Raw genomic sequence first — 23,730 nt, forward strand, 5'->3', positions numbered from 1 at the left:
CCAGGTCCGGCAATTCTGAAACGAAACCAACGATCTCCTTGGCTGCTTCCCGCCACCAAACATCGGCCACGTGCGATCGGTACGCGTGCATGGATATGGACCGCATCCTTACCAGCAGCATCAGCACCACCACCAACAGCAGCAGCAGCACCAGCAACAGTTTTATCCCCAGTACCACAGCCCACCGCTCCAGTACAGCCAGCCACCGCTCTACCAGCATCCTTCGTTCCAGTACCAGCACCTTTTTCGCCATTCCCATCAACCCCAGCACCGGCTTCGCTAGGAACGATAAGCCATTGACGAACGCTCGCACCCCATTCTTATATCTGCATCCGGTCGCGCGTGAAGGATTGGCCTTCCGGTCAACGAAACGTGTTTGCGTCGAAAGATCACCTCCCCAAAAGCCCTAAACCAGCACCGCGAAGCCAACCGCAAGTCATCAACACCTTCTCCGGAGACATCTTTCGCTGAAAAACTCCACCCCGTTCGGCCGGAAATGATCGATGACGGAATGCAGCGTGCCGCGTGGTGCGTCTCGGTTGTTTTCTTCGCCTTACCGGTGTTTACCTTTCCCTGCCTAATGGGCGATCCGGTGTACGTGCGTGCGTGCGTGTGTGGTTTATGTGCCTATTTATTCATGCGTTCGCGGTTGTACGAGTGCGTTTGTGCGTGTGTTTGCTGAAGGGGGAAGATGGGAAAACGAAGAGTGAAAAGGGAGACGAAGGGGGGGCCATGACAAAATGGCTTTCCAACTGTACGGTGGTTGTGACCCACAAGAGTGTTCAAGGAGGGTACGTTTTTTTTTCCTTCGCTTTGCTCCACGCTCTTCATACGCGATCTGGTGGCTAATGCTCCACCGGCTGGACACGAGAGCGCGCGCTCGCCTCGCGGTTGTGTAATGTTGTGTATTTGTAGTAAATTATCATAAAAATCTGTCACCAATCGCGGGCACGGTGGAACGAAGCGCTGCAAGAACGTGGCCATGCCGAGCGTGGTAACCGTGCCACCAACTGCGATCGCAAGGTAAGATCAGAAAGTAAAGAGCTGTAATTTTTCAAAAACTCATAAACACCACACACACACACATTGCTTGACGATGCACCGAGGGGTCAGATAATCTTACGCAATGGAATGCAGTTCATCCTTGATTAAGAAATCAACGCCAATCGCCATGAAACGAGCAAGTGGCTAATTTATCATGAATGTGAAGCGACGCTCCGCGATTAAAAATGATGGCTCGGTTTATCACATTTTTCGCTTAGTGTGCGCTTTAAGAGCTCCCCTAAACTTCGGGGGAGGGTGTGTTTTTTTTGACTAACGAATTGTCGTAAATAACGATATGACTGCATCCCAAAAGGGGCCAAAAATCCCGTGCCCATCGTTCGCCGCCGGACTGCTTTCTTAGCGGCTTATATTTATGATTCACGCCCGGAGAGGCTTTCGCTGCACCCATCAATATCCGTTTTTTTTGGGACCTTCCAATTCATCTCGCCCGTGTCCGTGCGCTGGATGCATGCAAGATCCGCGATCACCGCGAGCAGCAAATGGCCAGCTTTGAACACATCTGGTTCCCCGTTGGGTGCGGCATTGCGAAAGATTCGGTTTTTACTTGGAGGGGTGAAAAATTCGCCCAACACCGGCTCCGCAATGGCCGGCAGGAAAAACTCGTTTTTCCATAGCCGCCTGCGATCGCTTACGCACACATGGTAAAACCGAAATGCGCGTAGTGTGCGCGATGGCCGGCAAATGCCAAGGAAAACGCCTTCGGAGTGTGAAGTGTAAAAATATCTCTGGAATGCCCTTTTTTGCTTTCTTCTTCTCGGCAACGTTCTTTTGCCTTTTTTGCCCACCCCGGTCCGGTTTAGGGGCTGGCAAACAAACGAAATGCGGCGCTCCATCCTGTGTTGTTGGGCCGCGTTTGGGCGTCGTATACGTTTCTTTTTCTTTTTCTTTTCTCCACGCGGTGGAAAATCCCAAACGAGAAAAATCGCTTTGGTCGGTAGCAGCATCATCTCCTCCTCAGTGGGGGACCCTGGTAATGGAGATCTTGGCCCGGACCCGGGCCGGGCAAGTGCGATAAAATGCCGGCCGGGTTCGTGGAAAGCGACCCCGCTTTGGGTGGTGAATTCCAGTTTTAGGGGTGGTGTGGAATGGATCCAAACCCCGCTTAATGGCAGGATCGCATTATTTTGTCCCTTACTTAATCACGTACGAGGTACGAGGAATTTTTCCAACGCAATACGAGACATGGAAGCGAGTGTTTTTTTGCATAAAAGCTACCCTGAAGTGGGGTTTTTTTTAGTAAAAGAAAATCATATTGACACGATCAACGAAAACAGGAGCAGTATTAAAGAAGACAGGAAAAATTTGAATTTTATTACACCGACAAGGATCATCAACGGTGGTTTCTCGCACAAATTGCCCGGTTTTGATGGAAATTAGACATTGAAAGACGTCACACGCACAGTTTATCCAAGATTTGCCACGCATGGAAACACATTGCGATAAACAAAGCGGCGGTGGTGGTTATTTTTCTTTTTGTGCTCCCTTCCTTACTACGTAAACGATCGTCAAGTTTCATAATGCTAATAAATTCCTCATCAAACGTCGAAATACAAAAAAAGCGATCGAAGCTAATATTATGTTTCAATTCTTTTTGCCGCCATTCCCAGCTCCCAAACGGACATAATCGGACAGCGTGGTCAATGCGGGGTGGACACCAAAGGGTAAAGACGGCATAAAAGGCGCCTGTTCGCGACTCCATTGGTCAAATCGTGTGGCGTGCCGGTGACATCATGCAATCCGAAAAGCAAAAGACACGAAATTGCTCATACGAATCAGGCGAATTCGTGGCAGCATGGAGCAGAGCAAAAGCCGAAGGTGGAAACGCAACGCAACCGTTGGCCGCCTTCTGGGCTCCGTTATGATGTCAGCCGGAGCTGGTAACACAGGTGACACACACGCACACCGCGGGGCGGGCGAAAGTAAAATCGCAACCCTTCCTTAACCTTAACATGGAGGCCCAGACACACCAGCGTGGAGCAGAGCAACGGGATTTCGTTGTGATCGAGAGGACTCGAGAGGAGATCGTTGGGAAAATTCGTGAATCGGTGGGAGAAGTTTTCTAGCAAATAGTCACCGAACGGCTAGTCCGGTAGTCGTCCTGTTGTATTTTTTTTTCGTTTTGATTTAAGGCGGTAATTTACACACATCCTTCACGGACGAAAGCATACACGTACGCACAAGAGCGCGCACGCGCGTAAAGTGAGGTGAAATTATCCCTAATTTATTCGGTTTCGGTTCATCTCGGTTGTAATTCCGTTCGGTTTAATCAAATTGATGTGCAGACATTCCACAACCTACCGTTATAAGCCGGCCAGGGTCAGGGCAGTTGACTTAAGAGGGGGAGGGAGGGGGTGGGTATGGATCGAAAGGATCCTGCATAAATGAACAAACAAGCAAAACAAAAAATACGCGCGCGAAGCAACGCGACAACCCACTGTGAGCGTGTGTAGCGCGAAAATGCGCCCCAGGAAAGAGGGACCAAGGTGCACGGAAAAAAGGGCCGTATTCCATGGCGTGGCATGCAGAGTTATGTTAAGCAAGTGTTTTTTTTTTCTTTTCTTTTTTTTTATTATTTTGGACAATAAGCGAAGCTGCAACGCGTTGTGACAAATGGGCGCTCCATCAGGCGGGGATGGGTTTGAAATGAATGCGAACACGGCACGGATGCTGGCCTGCAGCATCCCGGGAAAAGAAAGAGAGTGAGAGAGAGAGAGAGAAAGAGAGAGAGAGAGAGAGAGAGAGAGAGAAAGAGAAAGAGAAAAAGGGGCACACAATCATATTAACACAATGCAGCTTCAAAAGCTGCCCATTACTGTGACGAAGGGTGTGCCCGGATGAGCGAGAAGGACTTCAGGATGGAGCGATGTTTTTCTTATGTTTCCATCTTTTAAAGGGGAGTCGAGCCAGTCAGCGAATGCAGCAACATTATTGCAGGGTATTGGGAGAAATTTCGCTACCGATTAAAAAGGGCGCTGTTGCAGCACTTGCCGCCGTCCTGCGTTGTGATCTACCCCATTCGGGAGTTCACAATGGGTAGCAAAAGCGTAAAGGTGTCGCAAAAGCCAGGAATGTGTGGCGGAATTGTGGGTTGATCGCGTTGCGCGTTACACGATAAGAAAATGATCCCAAAATTGAACCAGTTACCAAGTATTTGTCGTTCATTAGTTAAGTCAGCCCGCGGGCACGGAGTTGCGCCAACGAGTGCGAGCTTTTTTTTATATTTGTCTCTTTCTTAATGTCCTGTCCAGTGTCATAGCAATTTGAGGGGGGATTTTTCATATGTTTAATGTATTTGTACTCATAGCGTTAAAGCAGGGCGTTATTTCGAGCAGTCTGTTCAAAGCGAACAAATGTGTACGTTACGCTCCTTCGTTGCCGATCGCCAGGAGCGAGTAGGATTATAAGTTGTGGAAAACTAGTCTACCCCCTCTGTGTAGTTTGTAAGGATCAAAAGGTTTTTGGGAGCCGGAACAGAAATGCTGCCGAACTCGATGCGCCATCACCGCACAACCCGACCCCGTTGAGAACGAAGTAGTATTATTTGATGCTTAAGGTAAAACCCATAATTTATAGTTTCGATGATGAAAAAGCTTTTAGCCGCGCTGCTGGTTGATCGTCACGAACCCTGTGGCTCTGCGGTACGGTTGAGCGTCCTGTCCACGATCGTCGTTTCCTGCCAATTTTTGTCCTTTTCTACGCCCTCAACCCGAACCACGGTGGGGCAGGATAGCTCTTAAACGTTGGCGGCTTCTCGCGGGGGAATGAAAAGCCCCGAGGAAAAATGATTTACCGTCGGTGGCGTTGTGCGTAGAGCTCATGTAGGATTAGGTGTAGTAATTTAAATTTATATATAAAACAAACACATGATATAGATGTACACGTTAGGATTAAGGAGCAAAGCAGTGTCCGTGTCCCGGCCACGGAGCCGGGATGCTGGTGGATGATTTCGAAGGGAAAGTGAGAGAAACGTAAAAAGGTTAGACCGACCAAGACGCAGCGGCGTTGTGCAAGAGTTTGCAAACGTCGGACCAGAACGCGAAACGAAACATACGAACATTCAATGTGTTAGCCATAAATAGTTCATTTTTTTTAATATAAAAAACGACGTTATTTTTTTAGAATTAAACAATGTTTCCTTATTACGAAGCATAGCCTTTGTGGAATCGGAAAAAACTGTGGATTTTGCGTTTTTTTCCTTCTTGCGTTTGCCTTAACCATCGTGCGATTTATTTCTTTATGCTGACCACTGGAGGAGGCGTGAGATTCTCCTCGTGGCACTGGTCAGCCGTCATCGGGAGTTAGCTTTTTGATTGCTCTCCGCCATGGTCCCGATTTTTATGATCGCTACCCGAGGGTCCTCATCCGAAATGAAAAGAAACAAGGTAAGTTTCAGGAACCGGCGGGAAAGGATTAGGCGTTGGTTTGCCGGCGCCGAAGTGCAATAAAACACCGTCCCTTACTCGCTGTCGGCAAAAAACATTTATGCTTCAAAGCCGTATCGAAAAAAGCTGAAACATCGAATCGCTTTTTATTTCATTCGCTTTTGTTGCTAGCCGATTAGCTGCAGCATGGAACACGTGACAGAACCGAAGCTCATTATCATAAGACATGAGCGCTGTTTGGTTTATGATATCATCCGTGCGTAATAGAGTGATGCAAGAGCTGACTTCTTTCGTTTAGGTCGGACTTCGAGTTTTGAAAATGGGCTATTTTGCTGAAATTATCTGGAGCATTTTTTTGGATTAGACAATAAAGAGATATTGTTCAACAGCTTGAAACTCTGGGCCAAAACAAACGATAACAGGGAAACCGTAGTAGTGCATATTCTCCAACAGTTCAAGACCAAATAGTCCTTGAAATCAATGGTAAACAGGTGGTATGTAAGGATATTTTTTTAATCGTTTTTATTGAGACAAACTTAGTATGATTTCAATAGTTGTCTACATGTGGTTCTATCTTCTTGATTATCGTTTCACTCACAATGACGCACATCAAAATGCCAAACATAGGCATTCGTGATAAAGCTGTTTCTACTGGCAATATGGGTATGAACGGAATAAATAAGTATTCCCCGGCATCATCGTTTTTGACCAGGATGAGTGGGACCTTGGTATGGTATGTCGATATTGAGTATGAACCGTACGCCGATTCGAATGCATACTCCAAGCAGGGATGCGTCTGCAGTAATGGCATCTATGAAAATTCGTTCGTCAAGCAGCGATGGTTGCATCTGCAGACTTTCGACAATATCAAAATATAATGTTGTTCCCTTCTTTAAAAAAAAATGTTTTCCGTAAAGCTCAGCCGAAGAAATGCACATCCAATGGCGCGTCTCGCCTACGCGGTGATGAGGGCCATAATCATACTGTGGAGAGATATCACATACATTACCGGATTGTACAATATGCTGTGGATTTCCGTTTGCCCAAAATTGGGCCACTTACCCGTAGAGGTAGTAGAAGAACGATATGAGGTACACCGCTAATTTAATCCATCCTTCCCGCTGGCAGCTGCGAAGGACTTCCGTGTTCATAATGCTTGTCGGATCGTACAGGCCATGTCCCGACATGACGGGTCGGTTTGCGTATCTGAAACGAATGACAGGCGTAGAATGAGTCGCTTTATTTGATTAGGTGGCGTTTTCGCGCCCTTACCTGTATATGTGATACGCGATCAATGGAAGATTGAGGGCAAAGGAAAGAAATTCGCCCGAGAACAGGAAAAGCAGATTAAACAGAACATGTAACGCGTACTCCGGTAGCACGAGCTAAAAGAAAAGCACAACTCTAATGGTTAATATCGATTGGAAGGAAGCCCTTGCAGCAGGGTGCAGCCCGTGTAAGGATTTCAATATACCGGATTGAGGGAGTTGCACTGGTCGATGGGGTTTTTGTAGTCTGTCTTCAGCTCGTCAAAGGAAATCACGTGAAATATGGAGAAGAATATGAGAAACGCATCGATAATCAGCGCTACAATATAGCTGAATGCGGGAAAGCTAAAGGCCATCTTTCATTAAGTATGCTGGTCGGCGTTACTGCAACGAAAAGAGAATGTTTAAAATGCTTAAAATGGCGATCCGTTTCAAAGACGCAACGTTGCATTCTTACCTCAATTATGTTACCTATAATGGAATAATGTTTAATCTAGAATTTTCGTGTATTAATAAACAATGTGTTTTGGTCCAATGCCATCGAAAAATCGTTGTCAAACAGGTAAACGATGCGGTTGGGCCAATTTGTCATACGTTGATCGCCATATTGTATCCATGTATGACACGTTAAGAACAAAGCACATCATAGCGCTCTTTTAGTAAATTTTGGAGCATATTTTGTACTAGGTTAAATGCAGTTGGAAATATGTATCGGATATTGTTCATAAGGCATATGCTTTGTATGCCTTCATAAATGGAATACAGCAATCTTTCAGAACATCAGCTGAGGATAGATGTTTGACGTTTTGGGTTTGTTGTTGTCAATTGTAGGACACCGGCCGGGTTCAGTTGATTGTAAACATGGAAAGTGAGTGGGATTCATTTGCGACGGAATTAATCACAAAATATCGACTGGAATCATGTCTGCCGAACAGTTTTTCAAACGAACTGGATATAATACGACGGCTTTCCAATGTTCCAAAGCTAAGGTAGAGTAAATTTGACCACCATTGTAGCTGTAATGTAATATCGCGAGAATCAAAATTCATCTGTCTATAAAACATGCAACATGCAGGCTAATCATGTTAAATGTACATTTACTGAAGAAGTCTTGAATATTAACCTCACACTATTTCTACGATTGCAGTGAAGAAATCCATGCATGGTTGCAAGACCTGCCAAACGTGCGTCCGGATGGGGAAGCAAAATCTGACCAGTTTCGCGAACGGGGAAACGAGATTTTTAAGAGCAAGCAGGATGATCACCTTGCCTTGGAGGCGTACAGCAAGGCGATCTTTGCGGCCCCCGCCGGCTCGAATGCTCTGGCCCTGGGTCATGCTAACCGTGCAGTCATCCTAATTCGTTTCCACCGGTACCGAGAAGCGCTGGACGATTGTCAACTGGCACTGGACGGAAACTATCCTGAGACAGCGAATAAGCTGAAAATCTTCTTCCGCCAGGCAGAGTGTGCCGAAAAGTTGAACGACGCGCACACGATAAGTTCAATTGTTGAAGGGATATCAGCGATTGCGGTTAATAGAGAGCTGACGAAATTGGAACGAGAAAAATTACAAGAACTTCAGAAATTGGCAGAACCGAAAGCCAGCAATGTTTCGGATCAGCACGCGACGCCGGTTGGGGACAATTTGTCACTACCTTTGCTAAAGGAGTAAGCTACCGATCTTCACGATTATGGTTGAGATATTAATCGCATGTCCATCATTAAACTCTAGGAAGAGAAACACATCGCAGGGCCGGTACGTCGTCACGATGGATCCAATTGAAGAAAACAGCATCATTACAAGGGAAACCGCCGTATCTTTTGTGCCCGTCTATGATCCTGAGAGCCGATCTTCGTTACCTCCTTTCGACTGCCAGAAGTGTGCACGAGTCAACGTTATTCCGTTTCCGTGAGTTTCCATGAGGTCCAGGTTATGAGCAGACTGCATGTTGATGCATTCAATATCGTTGCAGGTGTCCCGAGTGTGGCAGAGCGTGCTATTGCAGTTCCGTGTGCCGAAAAGAACACAAATCTTTGCACCGATTCGAGTGTTACGGATACCAGAAACATCTATGGTATCTGATTGGTATTGCCCATTTGGGAATACGAAGCTTTCTTCACGGGTTTGGAAGCATACAGTCTGTTGCTTTGAACGCGAGCAATTCGATGTCGTGCTATCAACAACTGATGAAACTAACAGAATGCGAGGAAAACGAATTCTACCAATACGGTCGAGTGCTGCGTTTGGTTACTAATTTTGACCGAATGGAAATGAGCGATGTTTTACAGTATGCACTGGTAGGTGCCACGATGTATGATGTTTAATCGGGTTTATACAACTTTTGTACTTTCAGGCGGGGTATTTACTCACCATATATCTGCAGCATTGTACGAGTTTTTTCAGTGAATATTCCTCAAAACAATCCCATGGCGAATTGCCCACGCCAGATTTGGTCATATTATGTGGAGCGTTGATTTATCGTCACATTGGCCAGTTGGTGTGCAATGGACATGCGATAAGCGAGCTTCGTTTAACATCCGCTTCCGCTCAACGCTGCATGGCAGGAAAGGGTTTCGAAGTGGGGCTAGGCTTGTTACATCGTTGCTTCACGAGCTCGCGCGTGTTCACGGCAATATTTCCTCGCATCAGTATGTTTAACCATTCGTGCGATCCCAACATTAGAAACCATTTCGAACGATCGACGCTTACTGTTTACGCCACGCGTTCTGTTGCTGCCGAGGGTGAGATTTTTAATTGTTATGGTCCAAACTATAAACTAATGCCCGTGCATGAGCGAAAGAGCCTTCTGAAACAGCAGTATTGCTTTGATTGTCGTTGCACTCGATGCAGTGAAAACGAGGATAGTTTTAGCGACTGTTACAATATGATCGAATGCCCAGCGGAAGATTGTGGCAAACGTTTTGCGAAGCAACTAACGGAACAAGACTTGTTCAACGATTTCGAGTGCATACATTGTGGAAAGGAAATCTCTTGCGAATGGTATCGAATTATCGTGGAACCGGTACCAAGCGATGCAAAGTGTAAGTATAACAATCTCACGTGCACACACTGCGTCGTAATTGACCGTTTTTATGTATCTTTCATTTTTTAGCATTATTGCGCCACATCAAGGAATGTTTGGATGCTTATGAAAACAGTAAACGGTTACTGGTTGGTTTTAACCAATCCAGGGCTTCCTTATTAGCTACGATCCTCGATCATTACGTTCCATACGCTGCTCATAACAAAGTCTACTTACATTCGCTTAAAAAGCTCGCAGTTGAGTATGTATCACTCAGGCAGCATCAGTTCGGAGGCATGAGCTTAGAATACATCGTTGGATGCTTTTATCTGATGGATTTGTTGGCCATGGAGCAAGCGTGTGAATTTGGCCAAGCATCGATTGATAGCAACCCTGCTATGCGCAAAATATTGGACGATTTTTGCGCTGCGTTACGCATGGTAGGCACCGATTCTCGTTCATTAATTATGAGGTATTTAAGGTATTATGTTACAGCAAAATGTTAGGAAAGCATGGCAACGAATAAACTGGCTCTATATGTTATATGAATGTTTCCTCATCCACTCATCATGTACTGTTATACAGAGAAATCGATCGTAGGCTTTAAACGAATTACCTCAAAGAACGAGAGAGTTGATATTATGGAGCGGTAGTGTGAAAGAGCAATCGATCGATATAAATAAAAGCGTACTGTCATGGATGTCATCGTGCCGACTTTCCCTCGCAAAGTTAAGAAGAATAAAAATTTAGCGGACATGAAAAAGAGGTTCGTTCGATCGAAATTGTGAGTGTGTCCAAGTTTTACGTGATAGTTTTGTGAAACCAACAGAAAAAGTGAATCAATAGTGCCCGGAGCAGGTGTGAGTTCGTGTGGTTCGGGAAGGAAAGGACCGATTTACTGGCATCATGGCACAGCCGGCACCGCTTGGGTTGGATGTTACCGTGAGTGGAGCATAGGTTATGTTTTCGTTTCAAGTGCGCTATTTACGCCGTTTGCTTTCTTTTTGCAGGAGCTCAAATTCAAGCTACAGTGCAAGGTACCTATATTTAAGAGCGATGGGAACGTTAAAAACGGATGCAGCTTGCTGGCAGCGGCCAGTGTACACGGGCTCGTGTTCACTGGCAGCGTGGGGCCTGAGCTGCGGGTGCTCAAGCTAAAAGACCTCACGACCGATCGGGTGATCAACGAAGTGGTCCCTCTGCGTACGGTGCCACTTCCAAGCGAGCCGTTTCAGCTGGCCGTCAGCTGTGATCACGGATTTCTGGCGGTCGACGTCGTCGCAAACGGCGTGCCGTTGGTGTACATCTACTCGGTTCCGTCGTTTTTGGCCGGCTCGGTTGTGAAGCTGGCGGAAATCAAAACGTCTCCCCAACCCGGTGTTCGAAGCACACAAATTTGCTGGAATCCGGTCATACACAACGTGGTTTCGGTACGTACCGAAACCGGGGGTCTTTCGGTGTACACGCTGAAAGAACCGGCCGGGCTCGAATTCCATTCGCTTGATGCTGCCAATCCCGCCGAGCGGGCTCAGTGCGCCTGCTGGAGTCCAAAGGGAAAGCAGTTGGTGGTGGCATTCGTCAACGGGAAGCTGGTCCAGTACAAACCCGATCTTAAGCCAGCCCGCACCATCCTCTGTCCACCGGGCGTGGTGGAAGGGGGTGGTGGATTCGATGTGCTTGCGGTACAGTGGCTCAGCACTTACCAGTTCGCGGCGGTGTTTCTTCCGCACGCTGCGGATTCAGTACCGGCATTGTTCATCGTGAACGCCCCGAAAGCAGGCAATCCCGTATTCATCAACTACGAAGACGTTTGCTACAGCCAGAGTGGCCCGCGGAAGGGCCAAGTATTCCTGCAGCACATTCTACCATGGAACCTGCTGCTGGTGGCATCCGCTAACAGCATGGAGGTTGGCATACTGGGTACGATGGAAAGCGGCGAAGCACCGACTTGGTGCCAGTGGACCACCACGGACGAGGCACGTGCGGAACTGCCCCTTACGGTGGACAAACAAGAGTCCTTCCCGGTCGGTTTCGCACTCGAAACAGGCTGCACGCACGAGCTCGTGATCGGTGAGCAGACGTTTCCGGTGATGCCAATGATTCACTTACTTTCGACCTACGGCCAGCTCGTGTCGTTTAACGTACTAAACCTCTACCCAAATGTTCCGAACATTTGCTCACCACCGAAACCGGCGCAAGATATGTCCGGGGGAGCATTCGTGAGGCTCGACATCGAAAAGTCTGCCCCGCCTGGTGTTGGTACAGCTCCTCAGCCGATTGTAGCAGCTCCTAGTGCGAATGATCCACGGGTTTCTGCAAATGCCATGGTGCCCCAGTCGGACATAACATTCACCGTACCGAGCGGTGCCACATCAACACCCGCCGTTACGAAGGCGAAACCGTTCTTTAATACCGCTGGTGGGGGTGACCCGGCGGTACAAAAGTCACCCATCAGTTTGTTTGGCACTGGTGCAACTGGCCAGCTCCAACCGGCTAAACCAGCATCAGCCACAATCGCTCCCACCTTCGGTAAACAGATAACGTTTGGAGCGCCCTCTACCGGTGGGGATCCGAAGGCTTCCCCATTTGCGGGATTTTCTTCTCAGACGACAGTACCGGGAGGTGGTGCGTTCAGTGGCGCTCCTCTGGGCACCAGTGCCGGAGGATTACCGACAATGTCCGCTCCGCCTTTCCAAGCTGCCATGGCGGCTTCCGTCGCACCATCGGTGCCATCTACGGTCATTGCAACGGCACCGGTTGCTCCAAAACCGGACGCCATGAAACCACTCGTGACCGTGCCTCCGGCGTACGTTCCCGTCGCTCAACCGGCTCAACAGCCTCCGCCAAACGCGGGCGCCGGTGCTGTGGGACGTCCAGTGGCGTCGGAAATCGCCAAAAAGCCAGACATGTCCTCAGAGGATAGCAATATTATCATCCGTGCGCTCACGATTGACGAAGTGAAGCGATTCAGTCGCGAGTTGGCCGAGCTGCAGCAACGAAACCGCACGTTGAACATCCACATCGGCGAGAAGGAAGAATCGGCCCGGATGATACAGAACTTGCGCAACCTCGAGGACATCATAGCGCAGGCGAACGAGAGCACGCAATCGCTCATCTCGGACGTGCAAACGCTCCGGTTGGGGCTGAACGAGGCGTTCGCGATGATCGCGGAAGGGAACAGCAAGAGTGTAATCTTCAACAACCCGACCGCGCACCAGTTCCAGGACACGCACGGTATGTCGCAGACGAGCCGCCGCCAGCTGATCTCGCTGGAGAACATGCTGCAGGTGAACGAAAATCAGCTGCGCACCGTTACGAAGCAGCTCGACGCACAGTGGATGGCACTAGAGGAGGCGAAGCAGACACGCGCCCGCCAGCGGATGCACATTCCCAGCCTTGAGGTGCTGTATCAAACCCTCTCGAGGCAGCAGGAAATTCTGAACCGGCAGGGCGAGAAGCTGATGTACGTCAAGAGCAAGCTCGGAATGCGCAGCAGCCTGAAAGGGCTCGAGAGTTTGGACAAGAGCGTGAAGGGGCTCACCAAGCGGTCGATATACGAGGGCGATACGTCGACGGATTGTGCGATCGAGTCGCTTACGGATTCAATCATTTCGATGACGCTCGGCAACCAGGTTGCGGCGGATACGCGTAAGCTGAGCGAGTCGAAAATGAACGCGCTTCGGAAGGCACTTATGGGGCGGAAGATCGTGACGGTGAAACCACAACGACCGGATCGTGTTGGGCTCAGCTCGGAGGTGGTTCGCGAGCATCGCGATCAGGTGAAGCGACTGAATTTGAAGCAGGAAAAAATGCAAGCATTGCAGACGGCAGCGGTGGCCGCGAGGAAGGAATATGAACAAAGTATTCTTAAAAATCAGCAGCAGCAGCAGCAGCAGCAACAACAACAGCAGCAGCAACAACAGCAGCAGCAGCAACAGCAGCAGCAACAACAGCAGCAGCAGCAACAGCAGCGACAAGCACAAGCAGTTAGCAAACAGCCGCCACAGAAACAAACGACACAACCGCTGCAACAATCGCAGCAACCCGTGAATAAGCCCCTAGGAACGGCACCAGCAAATAAAGCGTTCTCTTTCAACGCCCCACCGCCATCGGCCTCATCAACAGCGGGCTTGGGAAGCTTCTCCTTCGGTCAAACAACAATTACGCCCATGGCTGCATCGGAAGCACCGTCAAAACCATTGGCAAATGGTGCCAACAACAGTGCCGGTTTTTCATTCGACGCATCTGCCAACAAATCGAGCGAAAAAGACAAAAAGGATACGAGCGCCATACCAAGCGGCAAGGAAAACATTCCGCTAAATCCTGCACCGGCGGTGTCGAAATCGTCATCCGGGTTGTTCAGCTTCGGTTCCGCAGCGATGGGCTCATTGTCGGGCACGTTTAAACCAACAACACCGGAAGTGTCCTCTTCCACTGGCGGCACCAGCAAATCGCCCATGTTCTCATTCGGCAATGCAGTCAATGCGGGAACGGACGCCAATGCTCAACCTCCGACCGTATCGTTTGGTTCCATCCCGAAGCCATCCTTTTCCTTCGATCCGGCTCCCGCAATCACCACGTCGACTGGAAGCGCGGGAACGGGTGGTGCCACAGAAAGTGGACCGTTGAATTTGGGCAAACCGAAACCCGTGGTACCGGTTTCATCGACGACGTTGGGTCAAACGCAACCGGTTGATGACGCGCAAAAGGACAAACCTCTGCCACCGTCTTTCGGACCGACGGAATCGGTGTCCTCTGCACCGACGAAGGCTCCCCTTCCGGCACTCACGAGCCTTTTGCAGAAGGTTGATCCTTCGGTGGACGTCACGGTAAAGGGCGGTTCTCCCCAGACTAAACCGGCCACTGGAGGAGGGTTCTTCGGGAGCGTAACTGGCACCGGAATTGGTTCCTTCGGTGGAACGACGGGTAGTTTCTTTGGCAGCATTAACAAACCTGCCGCCACATCGACGGAAGACACCACCAAAGCAACCTCTGGTGGTGGGTTTTTCTCGGGGCTTTCGTTCGGTTCCATATCCACTGCACAACTTGCAGCAAGCTCTGGAGATGCAAATGCACCCACCACAACTACAACAGCAACGAATGCACCGACGGCAACGAGTACGAACGCAGATGGCAGTTTCTTTGGTAGTGTAAAACCTCCTGCGATCGCAAATGGCGCTAATGGCACCACGGTTCCAGCGAGTTCCGTTGGATCAACCTTCGGAAGCAACAGTTTCACGTCGTCCGGTTTCGGAATGTCAAAACCACTTACGACGACACCCGCGACCACCGTTGTTTCTGCAGCGCCTAACACGGATACGAGCAAGGCAGACGGTAAAACCGCTCCCGTGGCCACCAGCAACACAACGTCCGGATTCGGATCGCTTCTGGCGGCTGTTTCCTCATCCACTGCAAACACAGCCCCTTCACTCGCAACTTCCTCCTCATCCGCTACGGATGGATTTTCCTTCGGATCGTTGTCCTTTGGTAAACCCCTCACAACTGTTGCCTCACCCCTGGTGGCATCAACAGCGGGTGTGACCGCGACATCGACGACGACGTCCACAACCACGGTAGCAGCTCTTCCCACGTCAACAACCACCTCCACAACCTCGGGAGCGGACGGAGCGGCCGGTTTGTTCGGTTCGATCAGCATCTGCAGTCCGACCACGGCGATTCCCAAGTCACCATCCGGCGCCACGACGGGAGGAAACATTTTTGGATCGGCTTTCGGTGCCTCGAAACCGACGGACACGAAGAACATATTTGGTGGCGGAGCATCCGCAGGTGGTTCCTTCTTCGAGGCTGCGAAACCTGCCACCGCCGCGTTCGGTAACGCCACCGTCGCTTCTGTGGCACCGGCCACCGGAGGTGGAGGTTTGTTTGGTTCCGTAGCTCAACCCAGTGCCGCCACCAGCACCGGTGGTTCGGTTTTAGGCTCGGCAGCGACAACAACCGCGACTCCTGCTGGAGGCGGGAATATTTTCGGTGGATTTGGATTTGGTGCCGGAACGGCGGCAGCTACGAGCACGACAACGGCCACCACCGGTGGGTCATTCTTCGGAGGTGGTACGACGGGGGGGTCCATGTTTGGTTCAAGCACGACTTCTTCCACTGCACCAACTAACATCTTCGGTGGTGCGACGGCTCCAGCTGCTGGCGGTGGAACGGCCACTGTGGGAACAGGCTTGTTTGGAAGTGTGGCACCGGGAAGCAACACAACGCCCGTTGCAGGTGGATCGATATTTGGTGGAACATCCGCTTTTGGAGCGTCCACCGCGAGCAGTGGTGGCAACATTTTCGGAAGTCCGGTAGCTCCTGCGACTGGTGCTACAAGTGGTACGGGGTTGTTTGGATCCGTCGGAGTATCGGCTGCCGGAACGGCACCTTTCGGCAGCCCGCAATCACCTTCGCAACAGACGGGAACCGCCACACAATCGATCTTCGGTGGAGCGACCTCTGGTGGTGGGTTCGGTTCGCCGATTGCTGCCAGTTCGGGACCGTTTAGCAGCGGTGGTACGGTAAATGCGTTCGCTTCCCCTACTGGCACCGGTGGATCAGCTTTTAGTAAACCACCCACCTTCGGAGCGGCTCCGTCCTTCGGTGGAGCGCCCGCGTTCGGTGGGGCGCCAACGTTTGGTGGCGCACCGACCTTTGGAGGAGCACCGGCATTCGGCAGCCCCAAAGGCACATTCGGTGGTGGGTCAGCATTCGGTGCCGCAGGATCTCCCGTTGTCGGAGCATCGTCACCGTCGAATAATCTCTTCGAGCAACTGGGTTCCTCGTCGACGGGCGTTTCATTCGGAGGGCTAGCACAACAGCAGGCACCAAATCCGCCCCAATTCGGTGGCTCTTCCTTCTCCAGCTGGCGCTCGTAGATTGGCGAACCATCCTCTTGGGCTGGAGTGCCGTGTGTTTGAAAAAGGATGTATAATTTAATGGAAATTGATTGATAAATACAAAACTTTATTTTATACCAGCTAAACTGCGGAAGTTTTTGCTGCCAAAAGGGACAGGAAAAAACATCATTGCGAAAAGGGCGAAAGAAGGGAAAGCGTATTTCAGATTTTCATCATTCGATTTTATTTTATTTTATTTTTTCACATTTTAATCTTGTTTTATCTTGAGTCTATGCTTCATTCGCAATAGCTTACAGGTTACGGTTCATATATAAATTGGTACGATATTTCATCCATCCAATCCCCACCGGTCCCGGTGACGGTGTCGATTGGAAACAAAGCCAACAGACCCTCGCCAGGGCACGCGGCGCGGTGTGTCCCTCGAACCCACCGGTCGCGCACATCGGTTTGTTTAGTCGTCATACGTTACTATACGCTTTCTACTAGACAAGATCATTTTGTTTTCTCTTTGATTGCTATCATCGGTTTCGAACGGAATTGTATGTTGCTCATGCTTTCTTCTTCTGTGTTATCATCTTCTATCATTGCTGCTCTGCTACGAGTGTCCTTTCTGCCCGTCTAAGGGCCACTTTTCCTGTGATTCTTGTGCCTTATTTTTTGCTTCCTTTTCTTCGCTTCCACGTGGAGTGCACTTAACGGTCCCAGTGCATTCTTTTCGCACGTCAAAGCACCTAAAACCACCCCATAAATGAACGATGTGATGGTTTTTGGTTTTCTCCCAATTGCTTTCCGCTAGCGCGAGGTTTTTCTGGTGACGGGTTTCTTGCACGTGCCGTACCACCATGATTCGTGCATTATAATTCGGATGTTGGGTGAACAGGATCAATTCGTTTTAGTTTAGGCTTGCAGTGCTTGCAATCTAAGACAAATAATGAGCAGAAGTAAAACGAATAATTAATCCTTTTCCTGAGGAAGGCTAACTCTTCATCTCTCGTTCGTTCGTTTGCAGCTTTCCAGCTCTCACGTGTTTCTCACTGTAAATCTAGCTACAGTTAGTTGACAAACAGTTGGACGAACGATCGCTTTTCTCGTGTAAGAAATCCGCTTCTCGCTTTAGCTGGGTTTTGGTAGGCTCCAAACGAAAGCTATATGACTTAGTTGGTTTGGATTGGTTAATGGCTAAAAGTGATTCAAAGGCGCATGCCATCGAAAAGGGGAAAAAACGATAATTACCGAAAGACCTGAACTAAATTAGAACGCATCTGGCAAAGCTTGTGGAGATAGTTTCTGTAAAAATTAGCACACCATAATCCACCGACGCATTTGAAGGAATCGTAGCGATAATCAAGAGCAAGGATAATACATGGTTTTTCAGGTTAGTTTGCACTTTGCTGGGGGGTGTTGGTAAAAATGTTGCTGAACGGTTGTTTAGTCATTCGTTCTACCAGTTTTCAAATATTTCTGTTTTTTTTTGTTCTGCGAAAACGTTCGCATTTTCTACACACTGTATACCGATATTCCTCTACTTCGTCTGCTGCGTTTTCTCCATTATGTTCCTTAACGATACTTGTTTTATTTTACTTTATGTTTATCGACACATGCTTCTTTTCGTTTTACTATAAAAAGCGTTCCGACGTTAGAGGGATGGGATGACTGAGATTTTACTGTGGTAGAGCTCTGTTACCTCTTGCTCTCCGATTCTTTTAGTTTACCTATAGCCTGTGTGGTTTTCCTTTTTTGTTTGCTCGCTGCTTCGGCGGTCGCCGGTTGCCTTTTCGTGTATTTATATACATTTTATAAATGGTTTCGTTCGCGTTGTTCCGCACGTTAGCAGTTTTAGTCACCCTCTTGTTCTCTCTCTCTCTCATTCTCTCTGTTTCTTAAGAAATATCACTAGAAAATGCATTCTACCTATCAGTTACGTTTTATGGGAAGGAAAGCGGGAAAGAATATGCCTGAAAGCAATGTGTGTAAAAACAAAATTGATGCAGAATATCCTTGACAATTTCACGTGAAATCGAAAACCGAAAACAACGATTATAATAAAAAAAAAGCAAATTAAAATACAAGTATAAATAAATGACGCGTAAAAAAAACGGCATGCAGATGGATACACTTTAGCGTATACATTTTACGAATATACGCGTAAAAATATAGATATAAAAAAAGAATGCATGCAACACACGTGCATGCTGCTGGACAGTAACGGACGTAAGAACCAACTGCATAATCATTCTCTCCCGCCACAACGTAGATGGGGCAATGAAATTGTGGCACGTCCTTCTAACCGAGTTCCGCGGAGGAAAAGCGACCACCATGGATCAACTCTTTCTTATGCTCTTTCCTAACACCTCATCGACACGCCATTCGTTCATTCGTCGTTGTCTCGATCTATCCGGCCTTTCTGAATTTAACACCACAACCACACGGTAGAAAAATAGTGCATCCAAAAGCGGGTTTTACACAGGATTTTTTTCGGACTTTTGTTGCTTCGTAAGTTTTCTCTACTCTCTTTGCTTTGTGCCGTCCCATCTGGCGCCATATAGGATAGGATACATCGTAAATTGACACAATTTGCTTCCTTTTGCTCACATTTGCAACCTACGCCGAACGAAATGCGGCCAATTAAAAGGTTCCCAATAGTGTCGGCATGCGCGATCGAGCATCGTTAGAAATACTGTTTGCTTCGAGGTGTCGGATTCATAGCCGGGTTGGAACGTAAATGAGGCCCTTAATTGCGTTGCTGTTGGCTTACATAAAACAGAAGCTCTCCCTCGAACGGAGGTGAAGTTCGTAAAGATGCCAACCATCTGACCCTGAACATCCTCTCTCTTTCGCGAGCTCTTCGAGTTGCGGATCTCTATCTTAGCTACTTTTAAAACGGAAACCGCCTTCTAGATGACTGTCGGCTATCGTCATCTGGCTTTTCGAGACCACACATCGGGTTCGGGTGTTGCGTGGGAAGGGCAGGTTAGATGTGCTTCGTCCTACTTAATCTGACCGGGGGAAGGGATGTCCTTCGAGGATCATATACACCCTTGACGCAAAAATAAACCCGCTGTACGATTGTCAAATTCGTCGCCAGCAGGGCAGGGCTTTTGGGTTCCTAGAGAGTGAATTCTACCGCAAACTCTGACACCGTACCGGAGTTAGTAAAAGTAAATGTAGTGGTAATCGTAATGTTAGCAGTGGGGTGTAATTACAATAGTGATACGATCATCCGTTTACAGCTAGCAGCAGCGATAGTAGGAGGTGTGGTGTGGGGTAGCGTTGCGCTTTAGCGATGACAGTACCTAAAAACCCTAGAGCTGGCGGCAAGTAGGGCTGCCTGCGCTCCGGTAGCAACCGGACATTAGCACCACCCGCGAGCATCGCCGTGTGTCCCGAGGAGACGGTTCCAAGGATACCCCAGGAGAACCACCGCACGAAGCGTGCGTGCGCCGACACGGGGGAAGAAAATCACGACAAAATGGCGACACTGCGCCGGATGCCGCCCTGCTGGTGGATGTTGTCGATCGACGACCACTTTTTCATGCCATTCTTGAGCGCCTCGGCGGTCGCCTTGTCCTGCATCACGCGCGACATCGCCTCCAGTTTCTGGGCGCGCTCCTTCGAGAGCGGTTCCGTCGGGAAGGAAAGATCGTTCGCTTCGGCGAGCGTGCGCAGATCGAAGTAGTACTTCGCGTACACCGACGACGGCACGTTGATGTTGAACTGCAGCAGCTCAAGAAACTGCCGCTCGAGCTCGTTCATGTCCTCCACCGTGATGTCCTTCAGGATCTGGCAGTAGTCGACGTTCCAGACGGCCTGGTCGTCCCACACCTTGCTCGCGAGCAGGATCGCCCCGAGCACTATCCGCTTCCAGTTGCAGGACGCGATGTCCAGCTCGGCGTACGTCAGCAACCGCTCGAGGTAGACGAGCGTGATGATGGCACACTCGGCCGTTAGCTGGGCGGCGTTAAACAGCGTCCGGACGAACTTGTAGATCTGCCGGTGTTCCGGATTGTGCCGGTCGTAATCGTCCGGCACCGGATCCCGCGTCAGCGGATGTAGCTTCTCATCGAAAATGTCTATCCGCCGTTCGCTGGTGCGGTTCTTGATGTGATAGTAAATCGCGAGCGACACGCACTTGACCGTGTTCTTCAGATTCGGCTGCGATACGGTGCTATCGTCCAGGTAGATCGTCGAACAGCTGCTGCTCTTTTTGAGGACACCTCCACCGCCACCACCGCCAGCACCACCACCGCCGCCTCCGGCACCACCACCACCACCTCCACTACCGGGACCGCCACCACCCTGTGGTACGATTTGGTGCTGGGACTTTTTGCGCGTCATGCCATTTTCGAGACTCTGCTTCGAGCGCTCCAGGAACATGGTGCCGGCGGACGGATCGACGGACGGATCGTGCTCACCGTCGTCGCCTTCGCGCTCCGAGATGTGCTGCAGGTTGTTGGCGGACAGTTCCCCCTCGGGCAGATGCTCCTCGAACACGGGCGCCTCCTTGGCCTTGCGCGTCGGCGGTGGGCTGGAGTGCGAGCAGCATGACGCCTTATTTCCCATCCTCGCGCACCCCGGACGTCTAGCGTCTACGAACTACTACTCGATGAGGGGACGGTTCCGCGCGCGGGAAGCAAGCAACGGCGCACTGTATAGCTTGCTCTAACCACTCGTTCGACCAAAGAAAAAAAAAAGTAGAAGCTCCCAATACCACGAGCCGTGAACCAAGGTGGTGTTGTATTTTTGGCAGGAATCAAACAAGCTCCTTCTCTGGCAGCATAATGGCCGATCGCGTTGGCTCGCACGCGATAAAAATAGCCCGGACTTGGGATTGGTTGGGAAAATGGTCCTGCTCCTCTGGCTCGGGCGTGTTTATTATTAAACGCGCTTCGATGGGCTTTCGGTAGCCTTCTTTGTCTTTATTGGAACGCGGTCGATGCTACTAGAGCGATGGCTTTAAAATTCGTCCTTCGATAAACCCCGACGCAAGTATCCTTTTTCGCTGCAACGGGGCGTTTTTTTTTACTCCTTTTTGGAAGATAAAGCGACCGAATAGACACACCACTTTGGAGCACTTTCGCGTTGCGTGGAAGATACGCAAATTTGATTGCAGTTTCTCTTTTACTTTCCTTTTTGTTTTATCGCTCCCTGCGGAGCTGGCGGAGACAAAAAACGCGCGCTGATTTAAATTTGGCTTTCAGAGAGGATGATGGTAAAGGCAAGTTTGCTTTTTTGTTTTGCCCCGTCTTGCACAACCCTATGTGACTAGTGGGAGGAGAATGCGCTTTTAACCCTGCTGTACTTTCTGCATTCGCGAGAACTTATTGCGCGTCTAGCCACGAAATGTCCCGAGAGTGCGGATAAATTCTAATACCGAAGCTTCGCTTTCCGGTGATTCGTCTCTAAATTCACGTATCCTTCTCGTACGTTTGACTCTTCGACGGGGTTTGCGCGCTTGAATGGTCTTCACCGATGACTATCTCGTTCTTAGTTGGTAAAATTTGGCACTAGATCCATGTATGGCCTGAAGGTGTTGAATGTTGAAGCGTTGTTTGTTTGTTCTAGCGTAATTTCGTTTTGCACCAGCACGGGTTGATACGATGATCCTTCTATCCTAACGTTTGCGTGGAGTGTTGCTCTCCCGATAGTCGATTACATCCTGAAACGGAGGAAGGAAGGCAAACAAGTAAGAATATGATCAATGAATATTACCGCTCATGGCAGACAATTTATGGACACCTAATTGGTCGTTTGTCAACAGTGATTCAACATCGCCCATCAACATGTTAAATATATCGACAAATAAGCTATCAATAATTATGATTTATCGCAGCGGTGCTAGAACGGTAACCACCGTGCCGATCTGATATCAGCCCATATTACACGTGTTACTTCAATTTGCCATTTGATTTGCCACCACTCGCATTCCCGCTATTTTATGTTGTTCGGGTGGCGCATCGAAAGCAATAAAAAAAAAAACACGTAAATGAACGCTATTCATAACTGATTTTTGTGGTTTTAAAACGTCGACAGCTCGGTTATGCCAGTCGTCAATCAATTTTCCGATGCGTGTGTTAGTTTTTAATCTCCGGCAAGCTTTATGCTCAATGTGTTGTACAACCAAATCACGATTTCCACACACAGGATTACCAAAAGGGTGGAGAAAGTACCGTCAAAAAACTCTCCCTTTTCGATTGCCCACAGCGTGTGGAACCGGTCGTGCACCAAAAAGGGCCGTGTTCCTTCGTGTAGAGCACACCTTGGCTTAAATTAGCAGAGCATTGACATGAGCTTGGTGCGGAGGTGTTGCTTTCAAAATTAAAAAAAAAAACCGGCCCACCACCTAACACACAAACCACCCCGTTTAGAGCTGGTGGAGCGCGTCAATTTATCATACGTTTAATTTTCCACCATTACCGTGCCGTGCCAAGTGGCCCACACGTGCGTGACTCGCGTGATCGAGTGTGTCACGATCCACCGGCGTTAAAGCGGCCAATAATCGAACACCCCAAAACGGCCTTGCAAGGTGCTCGTGTTTTGACGAATTATGAGCTGCATTTCACCACTCTCGTGGTGTGGTGTGTGTGTGTGCATCACACCATTGGCAGGAAACTGCATCAGGTCAGGTTTTTTTTCTCATAAAATAGGAAATTTTACAGCGCCTCAACTCAGGTTCAGGTGCTTTTTATGATGCTGTGTTGCCATCCGAGGGCCACGTTTCTAATCTATCGGAGGACGCACGTTTCCGTGGTGGCGATGGTGGTGCTACAATGGATGATTAGAATCGGCTTCCTAGCAAAGCAGGTGAGGAAATACAAGTAGTGAGTAGTTAAAACCACACCAACGCTGACCCGTGTTGCATCGTGGCTGTTGTTGTTTTGTGCGCTTCTGGGAGTGACACTGAAAAGCAGCAAACCATAAAAAAAACGCCGATAAAAAGTGTACCGAACGAAATGATATCACGCTTTCGGCTTTGCTCGTTACGGAACCCATAATTACTCGCGATCTTCGGAGGAGGTGAGCCTTTTTTCGAAGGAGAAAACCCGCCATCCATCTTCACGAGGCGGTAGCTCACAAAACCTTCGGTTTAGAGCAACGCACGAAACGCGTCGTATGAATAAAATGAAATGTAAT

At 49.1% G+C, this 23,730-nt stretch overlaps 4 protein-coding genes across 4 annotated transcripts; 2 read left to right on the forward strand and 2 right to left on the reverse strand.

The window, feature by feature from the left end:
* Positions 1-5,981: 5,981 nt before the first annotated feature.
* LOC128725136 (protein cornichon) lies at positions 5,982-7,243 on the reverse strand. Its single transcript, XM_053818857.1, has 5 exons — positions 7,173-7,243; positions 6,922-7,099; positions 6,720-6,832; positions 6,510-6,653; positions 5,982-6,430 (listed from the first exon to the last, which is right to left on the reverse strand). Exons 2-5 carry the CDS (start codon positions 7,069-7,071, stop codon positions 6,403-6,405), a joined length of 435 nt encoding a protein of 144 aa, XP_053674832.1. The 5' UTR covers positions 7,072-7,099; positions 7,173-7,243; the 3' UTR covers positions 5,982-6,402.
* Positions 7,244-7,576: 333 nt separating this feature from the next.
* On the forward strand, positions 7,577-10,245 carry LOC128723871 (SET and MYND domain-containing protein 4-like). The gene is made up of 7 exons (XM_053817638.1): positions 7,577-7,583; positions 7,700-7,709; positions 7,863-8,384; positions 8,449-8,625; positions 8,690-9,014; positions 9,071-9,758; positions 9,830-10,245. Exons 1-7 carry the CDS (start codon positions 7,577-7,579, stop codon positions 10,243-10,245), a joined length of 2,145 nt encoding a protein of 714 aa, XP_053673613.1.
* Positions 10,246-10,645: 400 nt separating this feature from the next.
* Positions 10,646-16,715, forward strand: LOC128725333 (nuclear pore complex protein Nup214). Its single transcript, XM_053819065.1, has 3 exons — positions 10,646-10,681; positions 10,750-13,716; positions 13,780-16,715. The coding sequence occupies exons 1-3, from the start codon at positions 10,646-10,648 to the stop codon at positions 16,615-16,617; spliced, it is 5,841 nt and encodes a 1,946-aa protein (XP_053675040.1). The 3' UTR covers positions 16,618-16,715.
* Positions 16,716-20,058: 3,343 nt separating this feature from the next.
* LOC128726643 (cyclin-Y-like protein 1) lies at positions 20,059-21,159 on the reverse strand. The gene has a single exon (XM_053820462.1). It carries the CDS (start codon positions 21,157-21,159, stop codon positions 20,059-20,061), a length of 1,101 nt encoding a protein of 366 aa, XP_053676437.1.
* Between the last annotated feature and the right edge of the window lie 2,571 nt (positions 21,160-23,730).

This window comes from Anopheles nili, chromosome 3, assembly GCF_943737925.1.
Source record: "Anopheles nili chromosome 3, idAnoNiliSN_F5_01, whole genome shotgun sequence".
In the NCBI taxonomy this organism is placed as follows: domain Eukaryota; kingdom Metazoa; phylum Arthropoda; class Insecta; order Diptera; family Culicidae; genus Anopheles; species Anopheles nili.